Consider the following 25,281-nt stretch of genomic DNA (forward strand, 5'->3'; position numbering starts at 1 on the left):
GAATGAACACATTTTAAGATAACTACTATAGAGTTAGCCTACCTCATTATAAGAATAGCTCTTATTTATATATATATATATATTTATATATCATATATTTATATATTTCATATTTTTTATATTTTTACATATATTTTTAAAAAAATAAATGTTGGAGTACCATGAAAAATAATAATGTTTCATATATATGCACTCTAAAACTCTCAAGCTTATTATGGAAAAATTATCCTTGTTTTCAAAACCCTATTTACACTAGGGATATATTGTACTATAAATAACAATTTAAAGATTTTATTTATTTATTTGACAGACAGAGATCACAAGTAGGCAGAGAGGCAGGCAGAGAGAGAAGAGGAGGCAGGCTCCCTGCTGAGCAGAGAGCCAGATGTGGGGCTCCATCCCAGGACCCTGAGATTATGACCTGAGCAGAAGGCAGAGGCTTTAACCCACTGAGCCACCCAGGCACCCCTATAAATAACAATTTAAATATGGGATCTAGGTTGACATATTTTATGACATCTCACGCTATTTTTAAAAAGATTCTATTCATTTATTTATTTGAGAGAGAGGGAGGGAAGGAGAGTAAAGGGGGTAAAGGGAGGAGGAGAAGGAGAGGGAAAAGCAGATTCCATGCTGAGTGTAGAGCCTGAGGAAGGGGCTTGATCCCACAGCCCCGAGATCATGACCTAAACTGAAATCAAGGTAGAGATGCAACCAACTGAGCCACCCAGGCACCCTGACATCTTGCACTATTAAATTTAATTAAATTTTCTCTCTAGCCATATTATGTATGGTTTACTATTGGTTGAAGACTGCCCAGACCTGATAAAGATAATAATGAGCACTAACATCTATCTTAATTCATCATAATGTTAAAAGTGCTTTTACATACAGTCTCATTTGACTTTGAATCCTGCGAGTTACATAATATTTCCATTTCTAGTTGAAGAAATTGACACTCAGACAGTTACCTGTCTAAAGTAACAAAAAACTGGGACTGCAACCTAGGTCTCTTTACTACATATTTCATGCTTGTGCCATCACAGAACTCTGTGGTAATAAACTATTACTGGAGTAAGAACTTCACATGTGCTCTATGGATCCATGTATCATTAGCCTATAAGTCTATGCAGCATGAGTGTTATATAAAAAAGCAAGATTGGGGGCGCCTGGGTGGCTCAGTGGGTTAAAGCCTCTGCCTTCGGCTCAGGTCATGATCCCAGGGCCCTGGGATCGAGCCCCACATCCGGCTCTCTGCTCCGAAGGGAGCCTGCTTCCTCCTCTCTCTCACTCTCTGCCTGCCTCTCTGCCTACTTGTGATCTCTGTCAAATAAATAAATAAAATCTTCAAAAAAAAAAAAAAAAAGCAAAATTGTGATTATGACATTTTTTTTCAGAAATGAGATTTGGGTCAGCAACAACGTTGGTAACTCTGGGGAATTTTTTGCTAGCTAGGTTTTTCAGACTAATACACTTGGTAAGGCCAAGATAAATTTAGACAATATGAGTGTTTAAATGGAAAGTAAACTGACTTAATAAAAACACTTCATGAAGTGCCAACATCTGAGCCAAAAGTTTCACATTCCTATTTTGAAAACATTTAAAAATACGGTTTTATCAAGGAAATTTTGTTTTGCCTAAACATAGTATCACCGAAAAACAAGCATCAGTACTTTACGAATTACAGAAACCACAAGTGTACTGGAAAAATCGCTAAATAAAAAAAGTGTAGTTAACTAAGATCTCCAGGTGCCACATCTAGCTCTTAGAAGGAAATAAAACGTTTTAAGGCAACATTTCAAACAAACCAGTTGCTGTCTAATATATCAAGAACGTATCTAAAAGTTCCAAAGTAATATAAATAAATAAATAAATAAATAAATAAATAAAGTGCCCCTAGTGACTTAAATGGGATCTTTTAACTTTTAGAAATTGCAACGCCCCACTATTTACAACATAGCCTCTCCTTCCAAATGACAGTATGGCAAATTCTTCAAAGACCTTGACATATACTACAAGCCACCCCGGAGAGAAGCAAAGAGAAGAGCTGCTTGATACTTTTTTTTTTTTTTTAAGATTTTTATTTATTTATTTGATAGAGAGAGATCACAAGTAGGCAGAGAAGCAGGCAGAGAGAGGGAGAAGCAGGCTCCCCGCTGAGCAGAGAGCCCGATGTGGGGCTCGATTCCAGGACCCGGAGATCATGACCTGAGCCGAAGGCAGAGGCTTAAACCACTGAGCCACCCAGGTGCCCCAGAGCTGCTTGATACTTTAAACTACTTTTTCGGAAACAGCCTTTCCAGAAGCCAACGTGCACTACATCATGAAAAACGGTTGGGTTGGAACCTCTTAAACGTGGCTCATTGCATGCCACTCATTTCCACTGCGTTAGATCTTACTTCTAGTTTCTCCCTTAGTTATTAGCAGGTCACTTCTCTGTTTCATTTCACATAACACAAGGAAACGGGTAAAGGACCATAAAGAGCTTTGATCCGAACAACGTCAATCAGATATCCAAAGCCTTTCTTCCGGACGATGGGGTTAAGCACACAACGTTCTGCTTTCCCCCATCTCATTCCTGAACCCAGGCCTCTTTCTTTCAATCCCAATCCCTCCTTAAGAGATAGCAAACAGAGTTCCTCCGACGAAATTCAGTGCTCCCGTGTCCTCAAACAAGGCTGGGAGGAGGTTTTGAGGCCTCAGCTGGCAGAGATGGTAGAGGTGACCCACCCACGCCCCATCCCGTCTGGCGCCGCAGCCGGAGAGCAAGCGCGTGCTAAGCGAATCTCCGGTACCACGAGGCGCGCGCTCGCCGGGCTGCGGTCCCAGTAAAAAGGTTGGGATTCTAAGGCGCGTGCCGAGACGGCAGCAAGCGGAAGCTGCTGGCAGCGAAGACCGACCGATCTCGCCGGGGCTGGTGGGGGAAGGGCTGCAGCCACACCCGGAAGTCGGTCTGCAAGGGGCGGGGAGGGGGAATAAGGGGGGGGGTGAGGCTTCCGGTAGCGCAAAGTGTGTCGGGAGAGGCTTCCAGCAAACCTTCTTCCTTGGCCTCTGGAGGGACCACCGTTGCCGCGGCTTCGACTTCCACGATCTGCGTTCGGGCAAACGGCCACGGCGGCCGCTACTGTCGCTCCCGTTGTGCCCGGCTCTGTCAGTATTCGTTCCCAGGAGGCCGTCTCGGTTCCAGCAGCGGCCGCGGCCGACATGTTGTGAGGCGGCGGCGCGGGTGTCTGAAGGATGGTTTGGCAGAGGCGGCGGCAGCGGCTGCTGGCGGCGGCGGCAGCGAGGGCTCCGGCTCTTTAGAGCCAAGCCCGCTGAGTGTCCGCCCGGTACCGCGGTGAGGCCAGTGCCCCTGGACCTTGCCTCTGCTCCAGCGCAGTTGGGGACCGGTTAGGCGACAGCGCCCGCTCCTCTGAGGAGACACGAAGGTGGTTCCCCAGTGCTCAAATTTCCGGACCACCTTTGCTTTCTCCTCTCCGACCTGGGCAGTGCTGTCCCCGCAATCCCCAGCCCCCCGACCTCCTTCCCAATTTCGCCTAAATCTCTCACACGGGTGTTTCCCACCCTCGCGAACCGGCTCCTCCCCCCCCCCCAACCCCCTTCATTTTCTGCACCCTCTTTTCGCGCTCCTGGGATCACACTTTTGAGGGCTGCCTTGGAAAAATCTTCGCGGAACAGTGGACCAGAGCTGGGGAGTTTTTTAAAAGTCGGGGCGCGCGCGAGAGGGAGATACGATGGCTTCCTCCTCTGGCAACGATGATGATCTCACTATACCTAGAGCTGCTATCAATAAGATGATCAAAGAGACTCTGCCCAACGTCCGGGTGGCCAACGATGCCCGGGAGCTGGTGGTGAACTGCTGCACTGAATTCATTCACCTTATATCTTCTGAAGCCAATGAGATTTGCAACAAATCAGAAAAGAAGACCATTTCACCCGAGCACGTCATACAAGGTAAGTGGTAGGTGTGGGGTTTTGTTTAAATGAGAACTGGGGACAGCCTGCTGGTCGCGTGACCCGTTCATGTCAAAGCCTTCATTCCTCTCCCCGGATAAGTACTGGCAGACGAAAAAGCCACGCGGGCATGGAAGCAGCGGGTCCCTTGAGAAACTCCTGTGTCGTATTATCGTGGTGGTGCTTTCCATCCAGCGACTACCAGTAAGGATGGCAAGCGCTTAGGTCCGCTCACTTCCTCCAAAGATAAAGTATTAGCTGCCGTCTCAGTTTACGGCCAGGTAAGCTGAAGCAACAAGAATTTTGCCTGCCTAAAGTTGAACCGAGGCATGACAACTGAGAAGTTGTCTGCCCAGGGAACCTCGATCATGGCATCTGGAAGAGGAACCCAGACTTCTCCCTTGGAAAGTGAAAATTCAGACAGGAACTTCAAGCATGAGTGGAGGCAGCACCCTTTCCCCACCTGACCTTTTTACCAGTGTAGAGGAAGAGAGAAATTTTCACACATGAGTAAAACAATTTGGAACATGAATGTGTTCAACGTTGGAAAGTTTGGTGATGTTGAATAGAGATAGTTTATTTTCTGCTTTAAAAATGATCAATGGTTCTGCCATTCATCAAGTTAATAAAACTCTCCAGTTCTCTTCTGTAAGAAAAGGAAGAATTATCTTTATCGTTTCTTCTTCCTTCTTTCCTTCTTTTTTTCCTCTCTTTCTTTCTTTGTTTTTCTTTTGCTTTGCTCTATGGAGATAAATTTTTAATACTTGGATTGGAAGGTTGTAAGAGATTGTTTTTTCATGGAACATTTCCCTGTCCTTTCCTGCTGCCATTGCTATTTAGATGTATATGCTTAAGCTTTTATTGAACAGCATTTCTGAAAGTTTCAACTGTTTCTGATCTTGAAAGGAATTAGTCCACTGGTAGGGATTTGGGGGACCACATTCTTATGGTTTGTTTCAGGCACAGGGAGACATATTTACTAGTCCTAATGTTTTGAAACCACTTGCAAATACTCTTTATGAAAAAGTTGTATTCAATTTGAGGGGATAATTTGCCTTTTATAAAATTCTAACAATTCCTTGATTGCTTTTGAAGCCAAAAAATCATGATTAATTTTAATTATTTTAGTAGGCAGGCTACTATTTTATTTTTTATAATTTAACTTTTTAGAGGTGACTTAACTGTTATTCTGAAGTGAGAACACATCTGCTCGTATTTGCCATGTCCAGTAGTTCACTGTCAATATTGACAAGAATGAAATGATTCATTTTTTGGTCCTTAATGATGTGTGCAAGATAGACTTAAGTACACTCTGCTATTTCCATTTCAGTATATGAGGAAGGAAAAAAGTCTCTAGGAAAAGCCATATTTGATTTTAAAGCTAGTATTTTTTTCTTCCTGTTTGGTATGCTGTATACTCTGGGAAGTACAATGAAAGTCAAGTTCTTTATTTTTTTCTCTAGTGTTCTATTTTTACCTTGTATGTACAATTGTCATAAGGCTTTCATAAGATTATCCAACACAGATAGCTACAATTTCCCTTTACAACTCATTAAAAAGAAAAAGAATCTTTTATCAACACTGCCTTTCTAATGAAAATTCCGTAAGATTTCCTAAGTACTTGCCTAACATTTGTTTACAACATAGAAGTGGGGATCATTCCAAAAATCTGATAACACATTACACTCTGTCTTCTTGGGGAGTTTGTTCTTTTCTAGGGGTATATTTAGATTTCTGATTGACATGGTGGAATAAAAAATGCAACAGCTGTAGCATGTAGTATGCTAAATAGCTCAACTTTGGAATATGCTAAATTCAGTTTAAGGTGTGAGTCAGAAAGTTCCAGTGAAAGCATTTTCCTTTGTGTACTGAGGATGATTGAATAATTTTTAAAAAGTCATTCATTGGGGGAAAAATAAATCATCCATTGACCTGTTACACTGTTATAAATTAAAGTTTTCTTGGTAACATTGCTGTTGCCCCAATTCTCTCCAGTTAGGGGAATAAAATTTATACATTATAATCTTTCATTAATCTCACATTGCTTAATCATTTTAAAGAATTTTTGTCTTGAGTGGTTACATTTTTAAAAAATCCTTAAGGAGTGTATTTTTTTAGGTATTTAAAATGTGTTTTTAGGGGTACATGGGTGGCTCAGTGGGTTAAAGCCTCTGTCTTCGGCTCAGGTCATGATCCCAGGGTCCTGGGATGGAGCCCTGCATCCCTGCATTGTGCTGTCTGCTCAGCAGGGAGTCTGCTTCCCCATCTCTCTCTTTCTGCCTGCCTCTCTGCCTACGTGTGTTCTCTGTCAAATAAATAAATACAATAAAATAAATAAAAATAAAAAATAGAATGTGTTTTTACAGAATAATTCTGGAAAGTTTGTGAAATCATGGTAACTATGACATTTTTATGCTTTTCTGTAAGCATTGATTATTTTAGTTTGTAGGGTAGATCCAAGTGGAATAATAATATATATTTAAAGTTGTATGATCTCACATGTTGACGTTCAGATTTTCTAGTAATAAATTTAATGAACTAGATTTTGCTTCGGGACATGTCACTTTTTCACTTGCTACTTTACCTTGTCAGAGCAAATTAAGCATTTGAGGTAGTTCTGTAGAATACAAGTTACTAAAGTAGAAATAATTTTATTGCCAGAAAATCTTTGAAATACTTAAATTTTTAAAAAAACTTCTGAATGTTAAACAGCTTATTTTAAGAAAGTGGACTCGGTATTGAAGATCACAGATACACAGAGGGGTTCTAAGCTACAAAAGGTGTTCCTTTTATTTCATTGCTGGTTTCTGTGAACACATATTCTTTTTTTTTTTTTAAGTGTATTTATTTTAGAGAGAGAGAGTGCAGGGGAGGGGACAGGCCCCATTGTGGGGCTTGATATCATGACCTGAGCCAAAATGGAGAGTCAGATGCTTAACCAACTGAGCCACTCAGGCACCCCTGTGAAAACATATTTTTAAATGAATTTTAGCATAGTTTGTTGTATTATGGAAAAAACTGACATTGAGAGTTAAGAATGGCAAGTTCTACACTGGGAAGTCTTTGGGCTTCTGCAAATATGTTAAAAGGTTCCCCATTTATTTATGAATAATACCTAATTGTTTCAGGTATTACTTGCAGTTATTGAGAATCAGTTGAGGTTGAGAATCTTACATGATATGCTGTAATAAATAATTTTTTAAATGTATAGTGGTACTGATTGAAACATAAAGCTGGAAGTCTGTTACATTTAACCTTACAGCATGATACCATTTGTTAAGCCAAAGGGTAAGTAAGGATATTTTAAGTGATACTATTTTTTTGCATTTTTAATCTCCTGCTAAATTCTACCCCCCCACCACCATTTATAACAATAGTAATTGAAAGTAGTGGAAGTTTGAAAAAGTCTCTGAAGATCTGCGTTTTCAGCAATTGAGTTGCTCCAAGCTATCTATGTTGAAGGATTTTTAAAAATCCAATCCCTCTCACACTGGTACTTTCGAAAACACAATAAAAATGGATCACTAGAAAACAAAATTTAAAAAAGACATAAGTAAAAGTTCAATTTTTGTTGTTAGATTCAATAGACATAAAATTACTGTCAATTTAGTATGAAGGTTCTTTTTTTTCCCCAGCTTTATTGAGATATAATTGACATAATATTGTGTAAGGTTAAGGTACACAACATAATGATTTGATATATGTATAAATTGTGAAATGATGCCACACTAAGGTTGGCTAACACATTCATCACCCCACATAGTTAGTTTTGCTGTGAATGTTCCAAAATGCTTACTTTGGTTTTCATATTTAACCCATTGCAGATCATTATAAGCAATTCTAGCACAAGTGTGTGGACCACAGTTTGAGTGGATTTGCTCTAAAGCCTAAACCACAATCTATTTTAGAAAGTGGGTGTGAAGTAGTTTTTAAATCAGAGAATCTGAGTGATTGCAGAGAAGTTGTAATAATAATGGGAATGAGAATAATACAGTATTACCTAAATAATCATGCATACTCATATTTTTTCCAAAGGGACACATTGTATGTGGCATTGTACCATTTATCACATAATTAAGTTCTTTTCAAGTTAGGATTTTATTATTTTCCATAAAACTGATAAATCTTTGTTTTTATTTTCCTTCTGCCACCCAACAATTACTTTTTTTTTTTTAATTACTTTTTATTTATTTGACGCAGAGATCACAAGAAGGCAGGGAGGCAGACAGATAGAGAGGTGGAAACAGGCTCCCTGCTGAGCGGAGAGCCCGATGCGGGGCTCGATCCCAGGACCCTGGGATCATGACCTGAGCTGAAAGTGGAGGCTTTAACCCACTGAGCCACCCAAGTGCCCCCCAACAATTACTTCTGAATGCTACTAAGTACTTGGCACTGTATCAGGTACTGCTAAGGATAGAAAGATGAGGGGCACCTGGGTAGCTCGGTGGGTTAAGCCTATGTCTTCGGCTCAGGTCATGATCTCAGGGTCCTGGGATCGAGCCCCGCATCGGGTTCCCTGCTTAGCGGGGAGGCTGCTTCCCCTGCCCCCCCGCCCCCCCCACCGCCGCCTGCCTCTCTGCCTACTTGTAATCTCTTTCTCTGTCAAATAAATAAATAAAATCTTAAAAAAAAAAAAAAGATGGATGATATTTGGTTCCTGCTCTGCCATCAGTCTCATTATTATCCCAGATTCCCAGGAATAGTGATCCATAGAGGACGTAGTTAAGGGTCTTCAGAAAACTTTGCCAGGCTAATGAGCCAAGAAGTCACTTTGGCCTATATTATCCTCTTAATATATTTGAATGAACTACATCACCCCCCCTTCCTTTAACATATAAACAAAAGAAAATAGAGAAATTTGAGAATGCTATTTTGTGTATTTTAATTTTTTAATGAAAAACTTGCATTATACATGTGAAGTACAAAGTAAGTCACACAAAGTCTTATAATAAAATTTTATAAGATTTTATCACTTTTTTATAAAATAAGAAAAGACTGTTAGAATTACTGTTGCTGGGTGGAAGTTTTACCTTTTTTTTTTTTTTAACGTGGTTATCTTAACATCTGTCTTTCAGATTGGAAATGTACCAAGTATTTTTTCCCCTAATATACCATACTCTTTTCTGGGTGTAATTTTAAAATACATGGCAGAGGATAGCAGACAGACCTCTAAGGAGCAAGCGATGTATGTGTTTTAACCACTTTTTTTTTTTTTAATTTTTCTTTTCTGGGTTTTACTCTGATATCCCTAGAGCTAGGGCCATAACAGTCCATTAAGTCTCTTTATACAAACTAGAAAAAGGCACTTTTTCCTTAAAAACCTTTATTACCATCTGCCAGAAAACTGCCATAATAAACATACAAATCCATGTTTACAGTAGGAATGGCCCTCCTTAGATATGGTACTATAGTTCACTGAATAACCTGCACCACTGCAGATAATGGCCCTGCTTATGAGTCATTTCCCTTATCCTTTAAGATTCTCTTTTGTTTAAAATAGGAATGATTATTACTACGTGGTAACAAATGATGTAAAATATCTCCTTGTTTAGAAGATACTATAACCACTTATGGCTATCTGTTAGCCAAAATGTATTTAAAATTTGGATTAAAGTCAATGTAGTTTTTGAAATTAAAGTTCTGGCTCTTCCTTTTGAGCCATTTTGTTGAGAGTATAGATTTGTATATGGAAGCTCTTTGAATAATATTAATATTAACCTTGGATTCACTCGAAAATTTTTTGAAGGCAGTGCTCTCAACCTTAGATGTTTTTAAAGGTGAGTTCTTTGTTTTCTTTTTAATTTTTAACTCAAGCCATCCATGGCTAAACATAGTTTGGATTGGATTTTTTTGATGTCTAGTATAGTAATTTATGATATTTTGAAGAGTTATCTTCATTATATTTATTAATTTTATAAATTTAATATTTTATATTATGAATATATTCATTCAACTTGAATTTAGTGTAATAATGCATATCTCTAAATATAATTGTGTCTTGTACACTTATCAGGGCACTCTTATTTTTTTAATTAATTTTTTTTTTGGTAGAGCACTCTTTTAAATGTAAGAAAAAAAAAGATGAATAATATATAGTCCAAGTGGTTAAGCAAATCTTATGTGCTATAAACTGTTAAATGCCTTAGATTACTTGTTGATCTCACAATCCAAAAATAATAAAAATATAATAATATGAGGCATCCTTTGTTCTAGGCTCTTTTTTTATATTAATTCATTTATTCTTCACAGTAACCTGATCTGATGAGATATGGGTACTGTTCTTGTTTTAGAGGCACAGGTGAAGGAACTTATCTAGGGTCACACAGCTGGTAAGAGGCAGAGCTGGGATCAGTCTCTGGTAGCCTTAGGGCCTAGAGTCTGCATGTATAACCACTGTAATACATATGTTTTAGGAAGGTATTAAATAGATGCTACTCTCAAAGAAGGAAAACATATCCAAGATTATATGAATATATTGACAACCAAATTTCTAATTCTAAGATATCTGTCTGATTTTACAGCGAGATTAATTCTGTTTAGGAGGATCAGGCAAACTTGATTTGAGCCATGAATGCATTACCATCAGTATGAAAGTGGGAAACTGAGGTCTGCTGGGAAACACTGAGCTGTCAGATTTAGCATAAGTATGTATGGACTTAATGGTAGAAATAAAGATGGGGCTACTTAGGATATAAGCCTTTCTTCAGAATATGAGAGGAAATCATAAGCCATTTTTGGTTTCTTTTGGTATTGTCTCCAGCCAGTATTACTGAAAATATACTATTACGTTCATGCCTTTAAAAAAGAGAATAGGGTGCCTGGGTGGCTCAGTGGGTTAAGGCCTCTGCCTTCCGCTCAGGTCATGAATCCCAGGATCCTGGGTACAAGCCCCGTATCTGGCTCTCTGCTCAGTAGGGAGCCTGCTTCCTTTCCTCTCAATCTCTCTGCCTGCCTCTCTGCCTACTTGTGATCTCTCTCTGTCAAATAAATAAATTAATTAATTTTTAAAAAGAGAATAAAGAAAAAACTTTGGCTTCTATCACTGACAATAATCCGTCTGTCAATTCAGGTGAAAAATGCAAGTTGCCTAATCCCTCACTTAATTTTTTGCTATACCCCAAGCTCTTTGAGGTCAAGAATTATGTGGTGGTGACTTTGATATACAGAACTCAGAGTAATGCATTACTGAAGTTTTTTTTGGGGGGGGCAAAGAGGTTCAATAAGTTAATATAATTAAAATTCAAATAATAGTACTATGCTATTTGGCATCAGATTATTTCTAAAGAAGATTGATACAAACAGCTTAATATCTGAAGTAATTAAAGTTATTTATCATTTCAAAATGTCTTTAAAACCACAGCTTACACAGGAGGGAATGCGTGTTCATAGAGTTGTATTTGGTATCCTCCCTGAAAAGCAAATCCCTGATGTTAGAATTCAGGGTATCTTTACTGAGGTCACTCTGGTTTACAACATCATAATTGTTGAAAAACTACAAGAACTGATGAACTAATTTTAAGTTCATGTGCTATGTTTTTCACTACCTATATTTCATCATTGGGTCAGAGAACGGAAGTGCCTTTGGGCCACTTATCAACAGATAGAAAACTATAAAATATAACTTTAATTACTCTAAACCAAAAGGAAACTTAATGCTTTGTTGTGATTACAGAAGGCATTTAGAAAGTGCATTATTGTAAAATTTTCTTTCTAAATGTGAAAAAATGAGAATTTTTTGTTAATGCTTCTATCTTTACAGTTTTCCTTTATCCTGATTTTCTACCACATCACTTGAAATGTTTTTATAGTGCTTCCTGTTAAGTTTTATTTTCAAGGGAAACTTGTTGGCTGAATATAAATACTGAATTTCATAAGTTATTTCCACCAGGATTTCTTAAACTTGGCAGTTTGAGTGTTTTTGCTAAAAATAGTTTTCTGTTGATATATTGTACAAAAGAACTTATCTATTCTTTCATCCTATCCTACTAAAACTTAGTACATGTGTTACCAGCCTACTTTTTCTAAGCCAAATGGCACAAAATATGTTATTAACAAATAGATTCCAATTATTTCCCTTTTTTGTATTCTTTGACAAAGTGACTGAGTTAATAATGTTTGATTTACTGTGAGTGGTGTAGGAAAAAGGTTTTCTTACTAAAAGCACATGTTCTTACGTTGGACTTTTTTTTCATAGAAAGTGTTTTGGTTTTTAAAAAATTAGAAAGAGGGGCACCTGAGTGGCTCAGTGGGTTAAAGCCTCTGCCTTCGGCTCAGGTCATGATCCCAGGGTCCTGGGATCGAGCCCCGCATCGGGCTCTCTGCTCAGTGGGGAACCTGCTTCCTCCTCTCTCTTTCTGCCTGCCTCTCTGCCTACTTGTGATCTGTCAAATAAATAAAAATCTTTTAATAAATAAATAAATTAGAAAGAAAAGAAAAAGTAAATGGCCTATGCTGATAAATGTTCCTCAAATTTTGTCTAATTTGCAGTTTAATATTAAAGTTGATAAAATAGATTTAGCCATTTAGCTAGTTGCTGTGCAACTATAAAATAGGTAAAATTATTAAGAGAAAGCTACCCGCTCCCCCCCACCAAAAAAAACCCACAAAAAGTTAATGTTACATTAACATTAACAAAAATTAATGTTCTGTAGATGGGAAAAAGACTAAATTTCATCACTCTTTCATGTTTTCCTATTTTCATTTCCCTAGCACTAGAAAGTTTGGGCTTTGGCTCTTATATCAGTGAAGTAAAGGAAGTCTTACAAGAATGCAAGACTGTAGCATTGAAAAGAAGAAAGGCCAGTTCTCGTTTGGAAAACCTTGGCATTCCTGAAGAAGAATTATTAAGACAGCAACAAGAGTTATTTGCAAAAGTAAGTAATGCATTTTAAATTATTTTCTCCTGAGTCCTACCCTATTTGCTAACAGAAATCTTACTGGTTTCTGAAATCATTTCCTAAAATCAACATACATACCAGAGGCTTAAATTTACACATTTACACATTTACACATTAAGAAACAGATTCAGAGATGGAGAAACTTGCATGAAGTTGTACATTCATTTGTTCTACGTATAATTACTGAAGTCCTCACTACTTACCAAACCTCGTGCTAAATGCTAGGCTTATAATAGTATACAAAAGGGACATGGTTCTTGCTATTCTGAAACGTAGTTTACTGGAAAGGATTGAGTTAAATAAATAAAATAAGTAAGTTCATATAGTTAGGAAGTGTTGGAGTCTAAATTCAAAACTCATGTCTTCTGACTCCAAAACTTGCTCTTTCTTCATTAACATGCTAATGTTGTAGCCACCATTTTGTCTGCTTAACTTTATTTTGGAACTTTTCAGTGAAATATGCTTATTCTTTCCAGGTCAAAAAGAAGAATAAAAGAAATCTGCCAAATCTGTCTTTACTTTTCTATCCTTGACTTCTGTTTTTTCCTCTTCCTTATTTCCCTTCTTTCTTGCCCTCATCTATGGAGTCATGATCCCTTAGTATTTCTTTGCTCTTGTGAGAAGATCATCAGAGAGAGAAAATTATAGCACCTGTCTAGTACTTCTTCCCCAAAGCACAAAACAATTCAGTCCAAAATATGGAAGGAACTGTTAAGTAAATATAGTACCTTTTTCATCAGTTTCATTTCATTTCATTTTTTAGACTTTATTTTAAATACTAAAACAATAGCAACCTCATTTGAAGCTGTCTTCCACCTGCTGGCAACAAGTATTTGGAAAGGGGGAACCATTAGTATACTGAAATTAAGGTTAACTGTAAAGTATAAATGAATCATTTTAGTATTTGGGAGTGAGATTCTTTAAACATAGTGAAACTCTCCAAAGGAAGAAGTGAATTTGGAAGTAGACACCTACTCTCTTTCACACTCCTGTTTTAGAAAAAAAAAAAAATACTTGGGGTACATTGAATAAGAGGCAAGAGGGAAAAAAAATTAGAAAAAGTACCACTGAAAATTTTAATTTGTGAAAATGAATATAAATAAAATTTATCAGTCAACAAAGATTTTAAAGGCATGGAAATGTTTTAATTTACAGACAGCAAAGTACGGTTGCTAATATGGGGCCTTGGTACTTAAAAGTCAGTTAAATTTTAATTGTAACCAGTACATGTCTTTGCAGATCACTGAATAAACTATGAGATCAGCGCCTTTTGCAATTAAACCTGTGTAGAGACCTGAGATTATTTGTGTGTTTTTTTTCCTGTGCTATGAAATTATACCTATTTATAGTTGATTGAGGCACAGAGTAGGTATTCCTAAGTTTATTAAATTCAAATATTTGGTTTACCCTATAATTTTCTTATGAACTCTTTTTTTTTAAGGTTTTATTTATTTGTTGATTTATTTGAGAGAGAGTGTGCATGAGAAAGAAAGAATGCAAGTGGGGGAAGGGGCAGAGGGAGAGGGAGAAGCAGACTTCCTGCTGAGCACGGAGCCTAATGTGGAACTCCATCCCAGGACCCTGGGATCATGACCTGAGCCAAAAAGGCAAATGCTTAACTGGCTGGCCAAGCCATCAAGGTGCCCCATTATGAACTCTTAAAATGTTTTTCATGAAGCACTCTTAGTCTGTTTTACCCTCCAGGTACTCCTGCTGTAAAAATAAATATGCCTGGGTGTTAGAATAACTATTTTCCATACTTATTAAATAAAAATGGATGAAAGTGGTAATGAGAATATCTGATTTTCTAAACAAAGAAAGTTTTTGTCTTGTAGGACAGGTATATAGGTACACTAACAACTATAATATGAGGCTGACTGTTTCATGAAGAAGGTATAAAAAGATCCCAAGTACAGAGACCTCACATTAGATTTTGGCGGTGTAAGAGTGTGCCAGTTATTTTGTATGTGAATGCTAATACAAATTTAAACCCAAGCCGACTTCATCACAAGTCTCCTTATGAATGTTGACAATGGAAGGAATACCTTACCTGTAGTATAATAACAGTTCTGGACTGAAAAGCTGGGGAAGAAAATTTTCTTTTTTGCATAACTCGGAAAAACAGCTAGTGTGGTTTTCTTGTTGACCTCAGCAGATGAACTGAGCTAATAGTGTTAATTCACATTCAAGAAATTATCTGAATCTTGATTTATGTAGATTCGTGATCCACATGCAATATTAACTAAATTAGATAGCTTTTGGGACTCCAGGGTGGCTCAGTCGGTTAAGTGTCTGCCTTTGTCTTAGGTTGTCCTGGGATCAACCCACATCGGGCTCCCTGCTCAGCAGAAAGCCTGCTTCTCCCACTGCCTGTCACTCCCTCTGCTTATAGTCTCTCTCTCTGAAAAATAAGTAAATAAAATCTTAAAAAATTTGGATAGCTTTTACATCTTCACATGTGTACATAGGCTCTCCCCACCCTTTTCAATATCCATTAGTGATTGAACTTCGTAAACTGGCATTGAAACATTACAGTGTTTTGTTGTAGCATTTGATGTAGAATCTTTTATATACACTTGTAGTAGGTGAGAAATAAACCAAATTGCAAATCCTTTTATTAATCCTTGAATCCCAAACTATAATACTAAGGTTTTGGGGTGCCTGGGTGCCTCAGTCAAATAAGCATTTGTCTTCAGCTCTGGTCATGATCCCAGGGTTCCTGGGATTGAGTCTTGCATCAGGCTCCCTGCCTAGTGGAGAGTCGGCTTCCCCTCTGCCCCTCTCCCCTGCCCATGCTCTCTCGTGCTCTCTCTCTCTCAAATAAATAAGATTTGATAAATAAGATTTTTAAGATTTCAAATAAAATCTTAAAAAAAAAAACCCTAAGGTTTTGGTCCAAATTAATTAGAGTAAGTTATATTTATTGCATTCTGTTACCCAATATGAGTGTATTTTTATAAACATAATTATGTTTAAAGTTTTAAAAAGAAAAAACATCATGTGCCAGTTGCTAAACAGTTTTCTTGGGCTGAAACCCACCTTTCTATGATTTGATTTGTGACCAGGCCTAGTACTTTGCAAACCGAATTTCTGCTTTTCTTGCAGACTTCATTACGTACTCTGCTGCCAGTAGGGGGTTCTGGAGGGAGATTGCCAGGCTGAAGGAGAAGGCAGCACTTAAACTCCTTTCTTTTACTTCCTGTTGGCTTCAAACTGAATAACTTACTAGTGCTTCTTCATTCTGGCTGCATCATTTTTGGGGTTTTTTTTTTCCCCTGTAGCAGGAACTGGATCCAGTTCTTTAATTGTTACAGAGCCAGCCTAAACATTCATTCTCTTCTTCAGGGATGTCGGTCTCAAACCTTGAGGCACTCTGCGAAGCTCAGAGATGCTTTTAGCAGTCAATCTATTCCCCTTCGTCAAAGGTCTAAGTTTCAGTTCCATGGATTGTTCCTTTAAGCTTCTGAGTTTTAAAAATTCCAGCCTCTTCCTTTGTTGCCCCAGTGTTAGGGATGGTGGCTGGTTTTGGTAGTTACCAGTCGCATGATGTCTTAGTGTTCCTTTCTTGCCTTTTCAATGATGTAGTTAACAGCTTTATACTTAGTTAACAGTCCTTTATATTTCCTTCTCTCTATTCCCCTAACTAGTGTGACTTCTATCTTGATTAGATTCTGAATGATACAGTTAGGAATCAGGAAAATACTGAATGGATAAAATAGTATTTCAGTTTGAGTTGAAGGAAGAGTGAAATTTTGGTAGGTGAAAATTATGAAATTTCAAATAGAATGAATATCAGCATGAGTTAAGGTAGTGAAAATGGGAGGGTATGGTATATCTGGGAAATATTTTATGTTCTAAGTTTTCTTGGAGTACCAAGTATATATTACAAAAGTTGATTTTGAAGATAGGTTGGGGCAGGCAGTAATTTTGAGGACCTTGAACTCTGGGTTGAGAAATTGGACTTAATTGGTATAACAAATGATTTTTTTTTAAGTATAATAATGGCCTGATTAGAATTCTCCTTTAGAAATGTTTAGATTATAAATTCATGACAGATTATTAAGAAAAGTTAGGAATGTACACGGTAAAATCTTAATGTTAGAGTTATCCTGAGTATTAGCATTTCCCCACCAAATATTCATTCAAAAAATAGTGGAGACCTATATGTTGGTAATGCAACAAAGAGTATGAAAATAGTGTCTACTCTCAAGTCTAGTGTAGAAAAAGGATAATGTGCTCAGATAATTAAAGAATAGAGTAGATAGGTATAGGAATGCGTAGAGAATTATAGCATATGAAATAGAATATACAATATTACCTAGATGGATCAAGAAAGACCAATTTCTATTTGAAATGATAACTAGAAATTGGCCATGCATAAAGGAAGGTGGAAGATATGAGCCAGGCTTAAGGAACAATTTTGAGAAAAGGCAGAGAAGGAGAAACAGCATTGTTTTGGTAGAAACCAATGGGAAATTATATGATCCTTTCAAGAACACATTCATTTTTTTCCTCTTTTGGGATTTTTCTGTGAGTGGATGAAATTAAGTTGGGAAAGAGCTTTAGCTGTTGCCAACAGTGTGTGTAATGTGTATGTTTGTATCTTAGTTTCTAAGATTATTAAGAATAGGGGCACCTGGATGGCTCAGTCAGTTAAGTGTCTGCCTTCGGCTCAGGTCATGATCCCAGGGTTCTAGGATTGAGCCCCACATCGGGTTCCCTGCTCAGCAGGAAGCCTGCTGCTCCCTCTCCCACTCCCCCTGCTTGTGTTCCCTCTCTCACTGTGTGTCTCTCTCTCAAATAAATAAATAAAATCTTAAAAAATAAAATAAAATTACTAAGAATAAAGCTTTAGAATATAAAGCTTTTATTTATTTATTTTTTATCTCTCTCTCTATCTATCTATCTATTTATTTATTCAAAGTAGTCTCCATGCCCAGTGTGGGGCTTGAACTCCCGATCCCAAGATAAAGAGTTGCATGCTGTACTGATTGAGCCAGCCAGGTGCCCTGGTTTCTAAAAATTCTGTGATGGTTGTTGGGGGGATATATATCAGATGAATGGATTTTAACTTTCTCACGTAAATTCAGTCCTGGATAAGTGCCTTTTCTCTAGTGTGTGTGAGAAGGGTGTACGTGTGTGTATATTTATGGAGATGGGGACAGAAGATAAATGTATGTATTGAGTAGGGAACTGTGAGAGAAACAAACATCGGCTTGCCTGAGTGGCTCGATCGGTTAAGTATCCAGCTCTTGATTTTGGCTCAGGTCATGATCTCAGGGTTGTTAGAGACCCTGGTCAGCTCTGTGCTCTGGACAGAGTCTACTTATCCCTCTCCCTCTGCTCTTCCCCCAGCTTGAGTGCCTCAAATAAATAAATACTTAAAAAAACAAAACCAAACAAACCCCTTAAACATCAAGTTAGCTATTGCATTCATGTATAGTACTCCTTAAGAGTTAGAGATACTATACTAGACACTTTTAAGCCACAGAAATAATTTTTAGATTGAAAAGTTGTTTACATGTTATTTGTAAGTTGAGAGGATAGAAGAATCAAGTGAAACAAAATGAATGAGAAGCAGAGAAAGGAACCAAAGAGAGGACATTGTGATTTTTCTACCAGCATTTTCCACTTCAGTTGAGCCAAAGGTCATAAAATTATGTGGCATAAAGGGGACTGTCTATGAAAGAACCAAGTATTGCAAAATGTCCTTGTTTGACAGAGAGGCAGTCATCTATATTTTCTTATGTAGTTCATGTTTTCCAGATGTATAACAATTACAGAGTGTTTGGAAAATAATCCAAATTTGATGATTATGTTTGTAATTGGCTTACTTTATATTTAACCAGAGTGTATATGTTGTGAGTTTTAAAAAATATATATTACTTGTTTTTATGTTTTTGGTGTTTAGGCTAGACAGCAGCAAGCAGAATTGGCCCAGCAGGAATGGCTTCAGATGCAGCAAGCTGCTCAACAAGCACAGCTTGCTGCCACAGCTAGTGCGTCTAACCAGGCAGGATCTTCTCAGGATGAAGAAGATGACGATGATATCTGAAATTTACCAGCTGAGTTTCTATTTCCTCTATAAATGTTTCTCCCTGCACAAGAAAACAGTGAAAGAAATGCTTCTCTGTAATTTTGTATGCATTTTGGTGGACTTGCCATTGGTATTCTAGGGATGTCTGTTGTTAAGTTTCATCTATTGTGTGCTATTCATGTAAAAACTGTCTCTTTGAACTATTGAAAATTTAAGGTTCAGTATAATATCAATTTTGAATTTTTAATGGTGTTTATGAAATTTTAGATAGCAGTGAGTCCTTCATTTGATCAATAAACAGTGTTACAGAAAACGTCAGGTTTATAAAATGCAGTGAAATTTATACATACAGAAACTCTAAATCTGCATTTGCATTTCCTCTGCCCTTTTAACTAAACTAAAAATTGGGAATTTTAAATTATTGGGGGGAGGGAGTTGTATGATGCAGTAGATGTTAGATCAGGTTGGTGAAAAAACAAAGAGTTCAGTTTTGTAGTATCTGAATTTTTTGTCTTTTAAAATGAGTATATATATATATATATATATATAGGCAGTAAATATATATGCTCAGATAAATATACTTGTTTAAAAAAATCTCAAAACATTCAAAAACTAGGAAGGAGTATGTTCAATAGTTGTATAAATTCAGTGGGTTATGTTTTTGATTTTGTTTTTGTTTTATGTAGAGGTAAAAACTACAGTTTTATTATGGCATAATTCATCTTGAGCTATGCTATTTACATTTCAGAGACTGCCCAATTTTGAGGATTCTCATGATTCTTACTATTTCACTCCAATAATTGTTAATAGTATTACTTGCTTAGTCCATCCATGTTTATTGGACCTTGTAAAACAATTGCTTAATGGAGATTCATGAATATTCCAACCTTTGCTGCGGGAAGAAATGAAAGTTAATAAGCATGCTTACTGTAAAAGAGGGATTTTTTTTTGTAATTTAACTTGTAGTTATAGTTTACTTATTGTTTGTAGCGTTACTTTTACATTTTCTTGACTAGATGGCCTAGAGTGTCCAATGCTTCCTTTTGAAATGGCATCATTGTCTCCATCATAATTGAGTGATAGCTTTAAAAATGATTGGCTTTATTTTGTTTAAGAAAGCATGTCATAACTGATCAGCCCTATATGAAACACAAGTAATTTCAACCTACTCATTAAAAGGGAGAAGCTTTACTTTGGTTCCAATAAATAAAGTATGGTAGTGATTTTTATAGGAATCCAGTGAGTTGAAGAAATGGCATATTATTTGTATTTTGGAAACAGAATGGAAAAGCCACTTAAGATAGTATAAAGTAATCTAAATTCCTATGTCATTTACCAAATCATTTAAATTTTATATATTCAACAGGTCCAAGGATAAATTGTGGCTGCTGGGATTCCAATTTTAATTGAAGAGCTAAATAAGTAAAGTTTATAAGTATTAGATTTCTTAATGACCTTATTTTGCAGTTTTGGAAAAAATGAAATATTAGCATACATTTATTAAATACACTTCCTCCATGCCATGAAAAGGTTGATTTTGCTGGATGTTTTAAGTTGAAGTTGCTACTGTATTCATGAAGTGCTTTGGACAAGATAGAAGGGGTTGTTTTTTTAAAAGTTTAAGTACCAAAGGTAGTCTAGTCTAAGAAATAATAAGTTAATAAGTGTTGGCTTTTCTAATTTGTACTGTAACATCCTTATACTTTGTATTTTAAGATTATCCTTTTCTTAAGTAAACAACTTAGATATTTTTCCACACTTTTTTTTCCCTGATGCAGAGTTCAGGTTAATTAATATTTTACTGCATCTGATAATGTATTATATGTTTGAAGCCCAGTGACTTTTCATTTTGACATTCTTGTGATTTCATATGCTGTATTCTTCAAGCAATAAAATTCTGATGTGTTTTATAAATTGTTTTTACATTTAATAGTCTACACAGATTAGCAGCAGATGTCTATTATTAACATTTTTACTAGTTTCAAGAATCTTAGGCCCAGAAAATATTTTGATCATTTGATATATAGTACCTGACTTTCTCCTTTGTTTATTGTTATTTCAGAAAATGTGGTTTTACTTGTACTTCTGTAATTTACAGTTCTAGGATCTAGGCATAACAAAGCTAATTAAGCAGCGTTTTATTTTTAGCTTATTTTTTAACATTTTAAAAGTCATTATACTGTCCGTTGAGATTTTTAAAATCTTGTGGAGAGAAAAATCTTTAGGGTTCTTGAGAAATAAAGTTATTGTTTAGTAAATATTTTCCCCATTTCCTTGAATACATATCTGTCTTTTTCAGTAGACTGTCAGACTGATAAATGTTGAAAAGTTACCAATTTTTCTTAAAACTGCATATACCATACATACAGAAGAGTATATAAGTGAGTGTTTTGACAAATTAAACATAATCCTATCACTGGCCCTCAGATCAGATCTGGGGTATGAACACCCCAGAAGCCCCTCTTGCTCCTGTTTTAACACTGCCTTCTTTCTCCCCAGAAGTAACTCCTGTTCTGTTTTCTAAAACCATTGATTGGTTTTGTCTTTTATTTTGTATAAATGCAATCATAAATAATATACTTTTTTAAAAAAACTTTTACATCTTCACTTTAAGTCTTGTACGGGCTAACTAAAGAAAAGTGTTGAGGTGCCTGGGTGGCTCAGTCATTAAGCCTTTGCCTTTGGCTCAGGTCATGATCCTGGCATCCTAAGATCAAGCCCCATAGCTCTTTGCTCAGCAGGGAGCTGCTTCTCCCTCTTCAGCTCCCCATGCTTGTGTTCCCTCTCTTGCTATCTCTCTCTGTCATAAATAAATAAAATCTTTTTTAAAAAAGTGTTATACTCTGTATACCCTAATAAAAATTGAAAATTTACATTCCAGTTGACTAGCTTAAAGAGTTTAAGACCACTTTCACATTTATAGAGCCTAATTAAGGCTAGACAGGCTCATTCCCATCTTCCATGTCATCTTTAACCCTTTTGTCCTGAGAAAGGAGTCTTAGCTGTTTCTTCAGTTCTTCAATTTCTTTTTCTTGTTCTAGTATCTTTGTAGGGTGAGATTAACATTTCCAGAATTTACAAAATTCTGAATTTACATCAGCTGAACAGAGCAGTCTGAGTTGCATTCTTTCTGGTTAAGTGCTGGATACACTTGACTTTTGTTTTACTGAGGGATTCAAGTATCTGACCAGTTCTTAAACCTGTTAAAACTTGTACTTGGTCTGTTTTTGTTCCAAACAAATAGCTTAAATAGCTCTAATAGGATCACACCAAAGCTATACATATCTGACATGGTGTCACACTCAGTTCCTTCTAACTTCAGGTTAAGGGGTACAGACTAGTACCTGCTCTGGAAGTATGCATGGGTTTTCTCTTGCCATGTCTGTTGATCCAGTCTGGTGTTCTGTGTGATGTCTCTGCAGGCCAAATCAGTCTATTTTTATTTGCTGATCAGGGCCATGAGAAAAATATTTCTGGGCTTTGGATAACTGCGTACTATTCTCATGTTATGAATATAAAATATACCTTCCTCCAATTCTTGAAAGATTTTTATTGCAACACTGGTCATAACGTAAGGACATGCAGATTGGTCCCCACACTCCTGGCCCTGCTAGTTTCTCTCAGCTATCCAGTCCCACAGAGTGTCCCACAACTGGATCTGGATGCGCAACATCAGGCAACACACCATCAGGTGCATGTCTGCCCCAACTAAGTTTTAAGTTTTCTTGAGAAGATTCCTCGATGGATGTGAAATTCTCTTCTAAGTCGCAGTCATGCCTAAGTGGCAGCCGATGTTCAACAATCTGGAAGACAAATCACCCAAGCCATTTTCTTGGAATAAAATGAATGGTTCAAATTCACTGACATCTTTGTGACTAAATTGTTGATATAGTTCATCAATCTGTCAGTCTGATTTTCGATGCCAGGTTTTCCTAAGGATTTTTCTTTTTCTAAGGTAAATTTGGTGAGGATAATGGATGAGCAGTTACTTTAATCATTTTTAACAGTATGTTGATTTTTGTCATCCTGGTTGGGGCTCAATTCCAGAGATGGCAGCTGAACAGAAATTCTTGCATTCACGCCACACGTGCATGTTCTATTCAAGCATTATGATAGCCCTACGATATTAGGATATCAAAGACCTGCCAACACCTTCACTCTCTGTAGTACCTTCATGCAATCTGTTTAGTTGCACCCTTAATCAGGATTTTTAAAATTTCAAAATACCATCTAATTTATTCCTGATCTTGTATACTCTTTTATAGCCTCCTTTTTCTAAGGTGGCAAGCTGTTGTGATTCATTTAAGTATCGTGAAGTTTGTTCTTCAAAGCTACTTCCCTTGATCTGATGTTCTAGATGTGTGAATTATCCTCACAAGGATCCTCACAAGTGAGCAATAGCTTGGGGCACCTGGCTGGCTGAGTCAGTAGAGCATGTGACTCTTGATCTTAGAGTTGTGAGTTTAGGCCTCATTTTGGGTGTAGAGATTACTTTGAAATATTTTTTTTTAAGATTTATTTATTTATTTTAGAAAACGAGAGAGAGCACACAAGTGGGAGTAGGGGGAGAGAGGGGGGGAGAGAAGCAGAGTCCCTGCTGAGCATAGACCTCAACACCATGGGGCGCCATCTGATGAGCAGAGAACACTACCTGTGGGGAAATCAAGAGTGATACTCAACTGAGCTATGCAGGTGCTCAAAAACTAAAATCTTAAAAAAAAAGAATAGTTCTTTTGTGAGCTAAACTCATCACTACAAGTGAAAGAAAACAGCAGCTTGATTTTTTTTTTTTTTTTTTTTTTTAGATTTTATTTATTTGACAGAGAAATAGCACAAGTAGAGAGGCAGACAGAGGGAGAGGGAAAACTAGGGTCTCCGCCCAGCAGGGAGCCCAGTGCAGGACTCAATCCCAGAACCCTGGGATTGTGACCTGAGCCGAAGACAGCCACTTAATGGACTGAGCTACCCAGGCGCCCCAGCAGCTCCATTTTTTTAAAAAAAAATTTATTTTTTATTAACATATAATGTATTATTAGCCCCAGCGGTACAGGTCTGTGAATCACCAGGTTTACGAACTTCACAGCACTCACCATAGCACATACCCTCCCCAATGTCCATAACCCAACCAACCCTCTCCCCAACCCCTACCCCCAGCAACCCTCAGTTTGTTTTGTGAGATTAAGAGTTCTTATGGTTTGTCTCCCTCCCGATCCCATCTTGTTTCATTTTTTCCTTCCCTACCCCCCAAACCCCCCATGTTGCCTCCCAAATTCTTCATATCAGGAAGATCATATGATAATTTTCTTTCTTTGATTGACTTACTTCGCTCAGCATAATACCCTCTAGTTCCATCCATGTCACAAATGGCAAGATTTCATTTCTTCTGATGGCTGCATAGTATTCCATTGTATATATACCACATCTTCTTTATCCGTTCATGGATGTTGTTGGACATCTAGGTTCTTTCCGTAGTTTAGCTATTGTGGATATTGCCAGCAGCTCCATTTTGATAAAGGTCTGAAAAAGCAATTTAAACATCTACCTTGAACAAAGTAGATTCATGCACATGGCTCAAGTGTTTCAGCAAAGCACAAGCAGTAATTGGTTTGCAACTGCAAAAGGCAAAGTCAACTGTCATAGGGTCATTTTTTTTTTTTAAGATTTTATTTATTTATTTGTCAGAGAGCGAGTGAGCGAGAGCGAGCATAGGCAGACAGAGTGGAAGGCAGAGTCAGAGGGAGAAGCAGGCTCCCTGCGGAGCAAGGAGCCCGATGTGGGACTCGATCCCAGGACGCTGGGATCATGACCTGAGCTGAAGGCAGCTGCTTAACCAACTGAGCCACCCAGGCATCCCTGTCATAGGGTCATTTTAACACCTGGAGTTCTGCTGGAACATCAGATTCCAGACAGCCCTCCTGCTGCCCCTTTCCCATCTCAGCACTGAACCCAGATCCAGCCCAATTCACTCAGAGGATGAACCTTGCTGCTGCCCAGTCTCCTCAGGAATTAAGGTAGATGGGGGAAAGGAAAGGGCTGCCAGCATTCTGGGTGCCTCTCTGTCATACATGAAGTCCCAGCCCTGGGCCAGGAAGTCCATGATGGGTGCCACAGGCAGACCCTGCTCTTTCACCCTCTGCCTCACGCTCCTGGGCCCTGGAGCTGCCCGCCCAGCATCACAGACTGCAGCCCTGCCTGCACGTCAATCCATGCCACCTCACTCAGCACCCCAGTGTCCTTTTTTTTTTTTTTTTTTTTAAGATTTTATTTATTAGAGAACAAAAGCAGGGGGAGTGGGAGAGGGAGAACTAGGCACCCCGTTGAGCAGGGAGTCTGATGTGGGGCTCGATCCCAGGACCCTGGGATCATGACCTGAGCCCAAGGCAGACGCTTAAC

General features: G+C 37.7%; 1 protein-coding gene and 1 pseudogene across 1 annotated transcript; one reads left to right on the forward strand and one right to left on the reverse strand.

Moving 5' to 3' along the window:
- The first annotated feature begins 3,723 nt into the window (after positions 1-3,723).
- Positions 3,724-20,802, forward strand: DR1 (down-regulator of transcription 1). Its single transcript, XM_059375424.1, has 3 exons — positions 3,724-3,954; positions 12,664-12,827; positions 18,763-20,802. The coding sequence occupies exons 1-3, from the start codon at positions 3,735-3,737 to the stop codon at positions 18,904-18,906; spliced, it is 528 nt and encodes a 175-aa protein (XP_059231407.1). The 5' UTR covers positions 3,724-3,734; the 3' UTR covers positions 18,907-20,802.
- Positions 20,492-24,985, reverse strand: LOC132002092 (eukaryotic translation initiation factor 2-alpha kinase 1-like; annotated as a pseudogene).
- Between the last annotated feature and the right edge of the window lie 296 nt (positions 24,986-25,281).

This window comes from Mustela nigripes, chromosome 14 (assembly GCF_022355385.1).
Source record: "Mustela nigripes isolate SB6536 chromosome 14, MUSNIG.SB6536, whole genome shotgun sequence".
Classification (NCBI taxonomy): Eukaryota; Metazoa; Chordata; class Mammalia; order Carnivora; family Mustelidae; genus Mustela; species Mustela nigripes.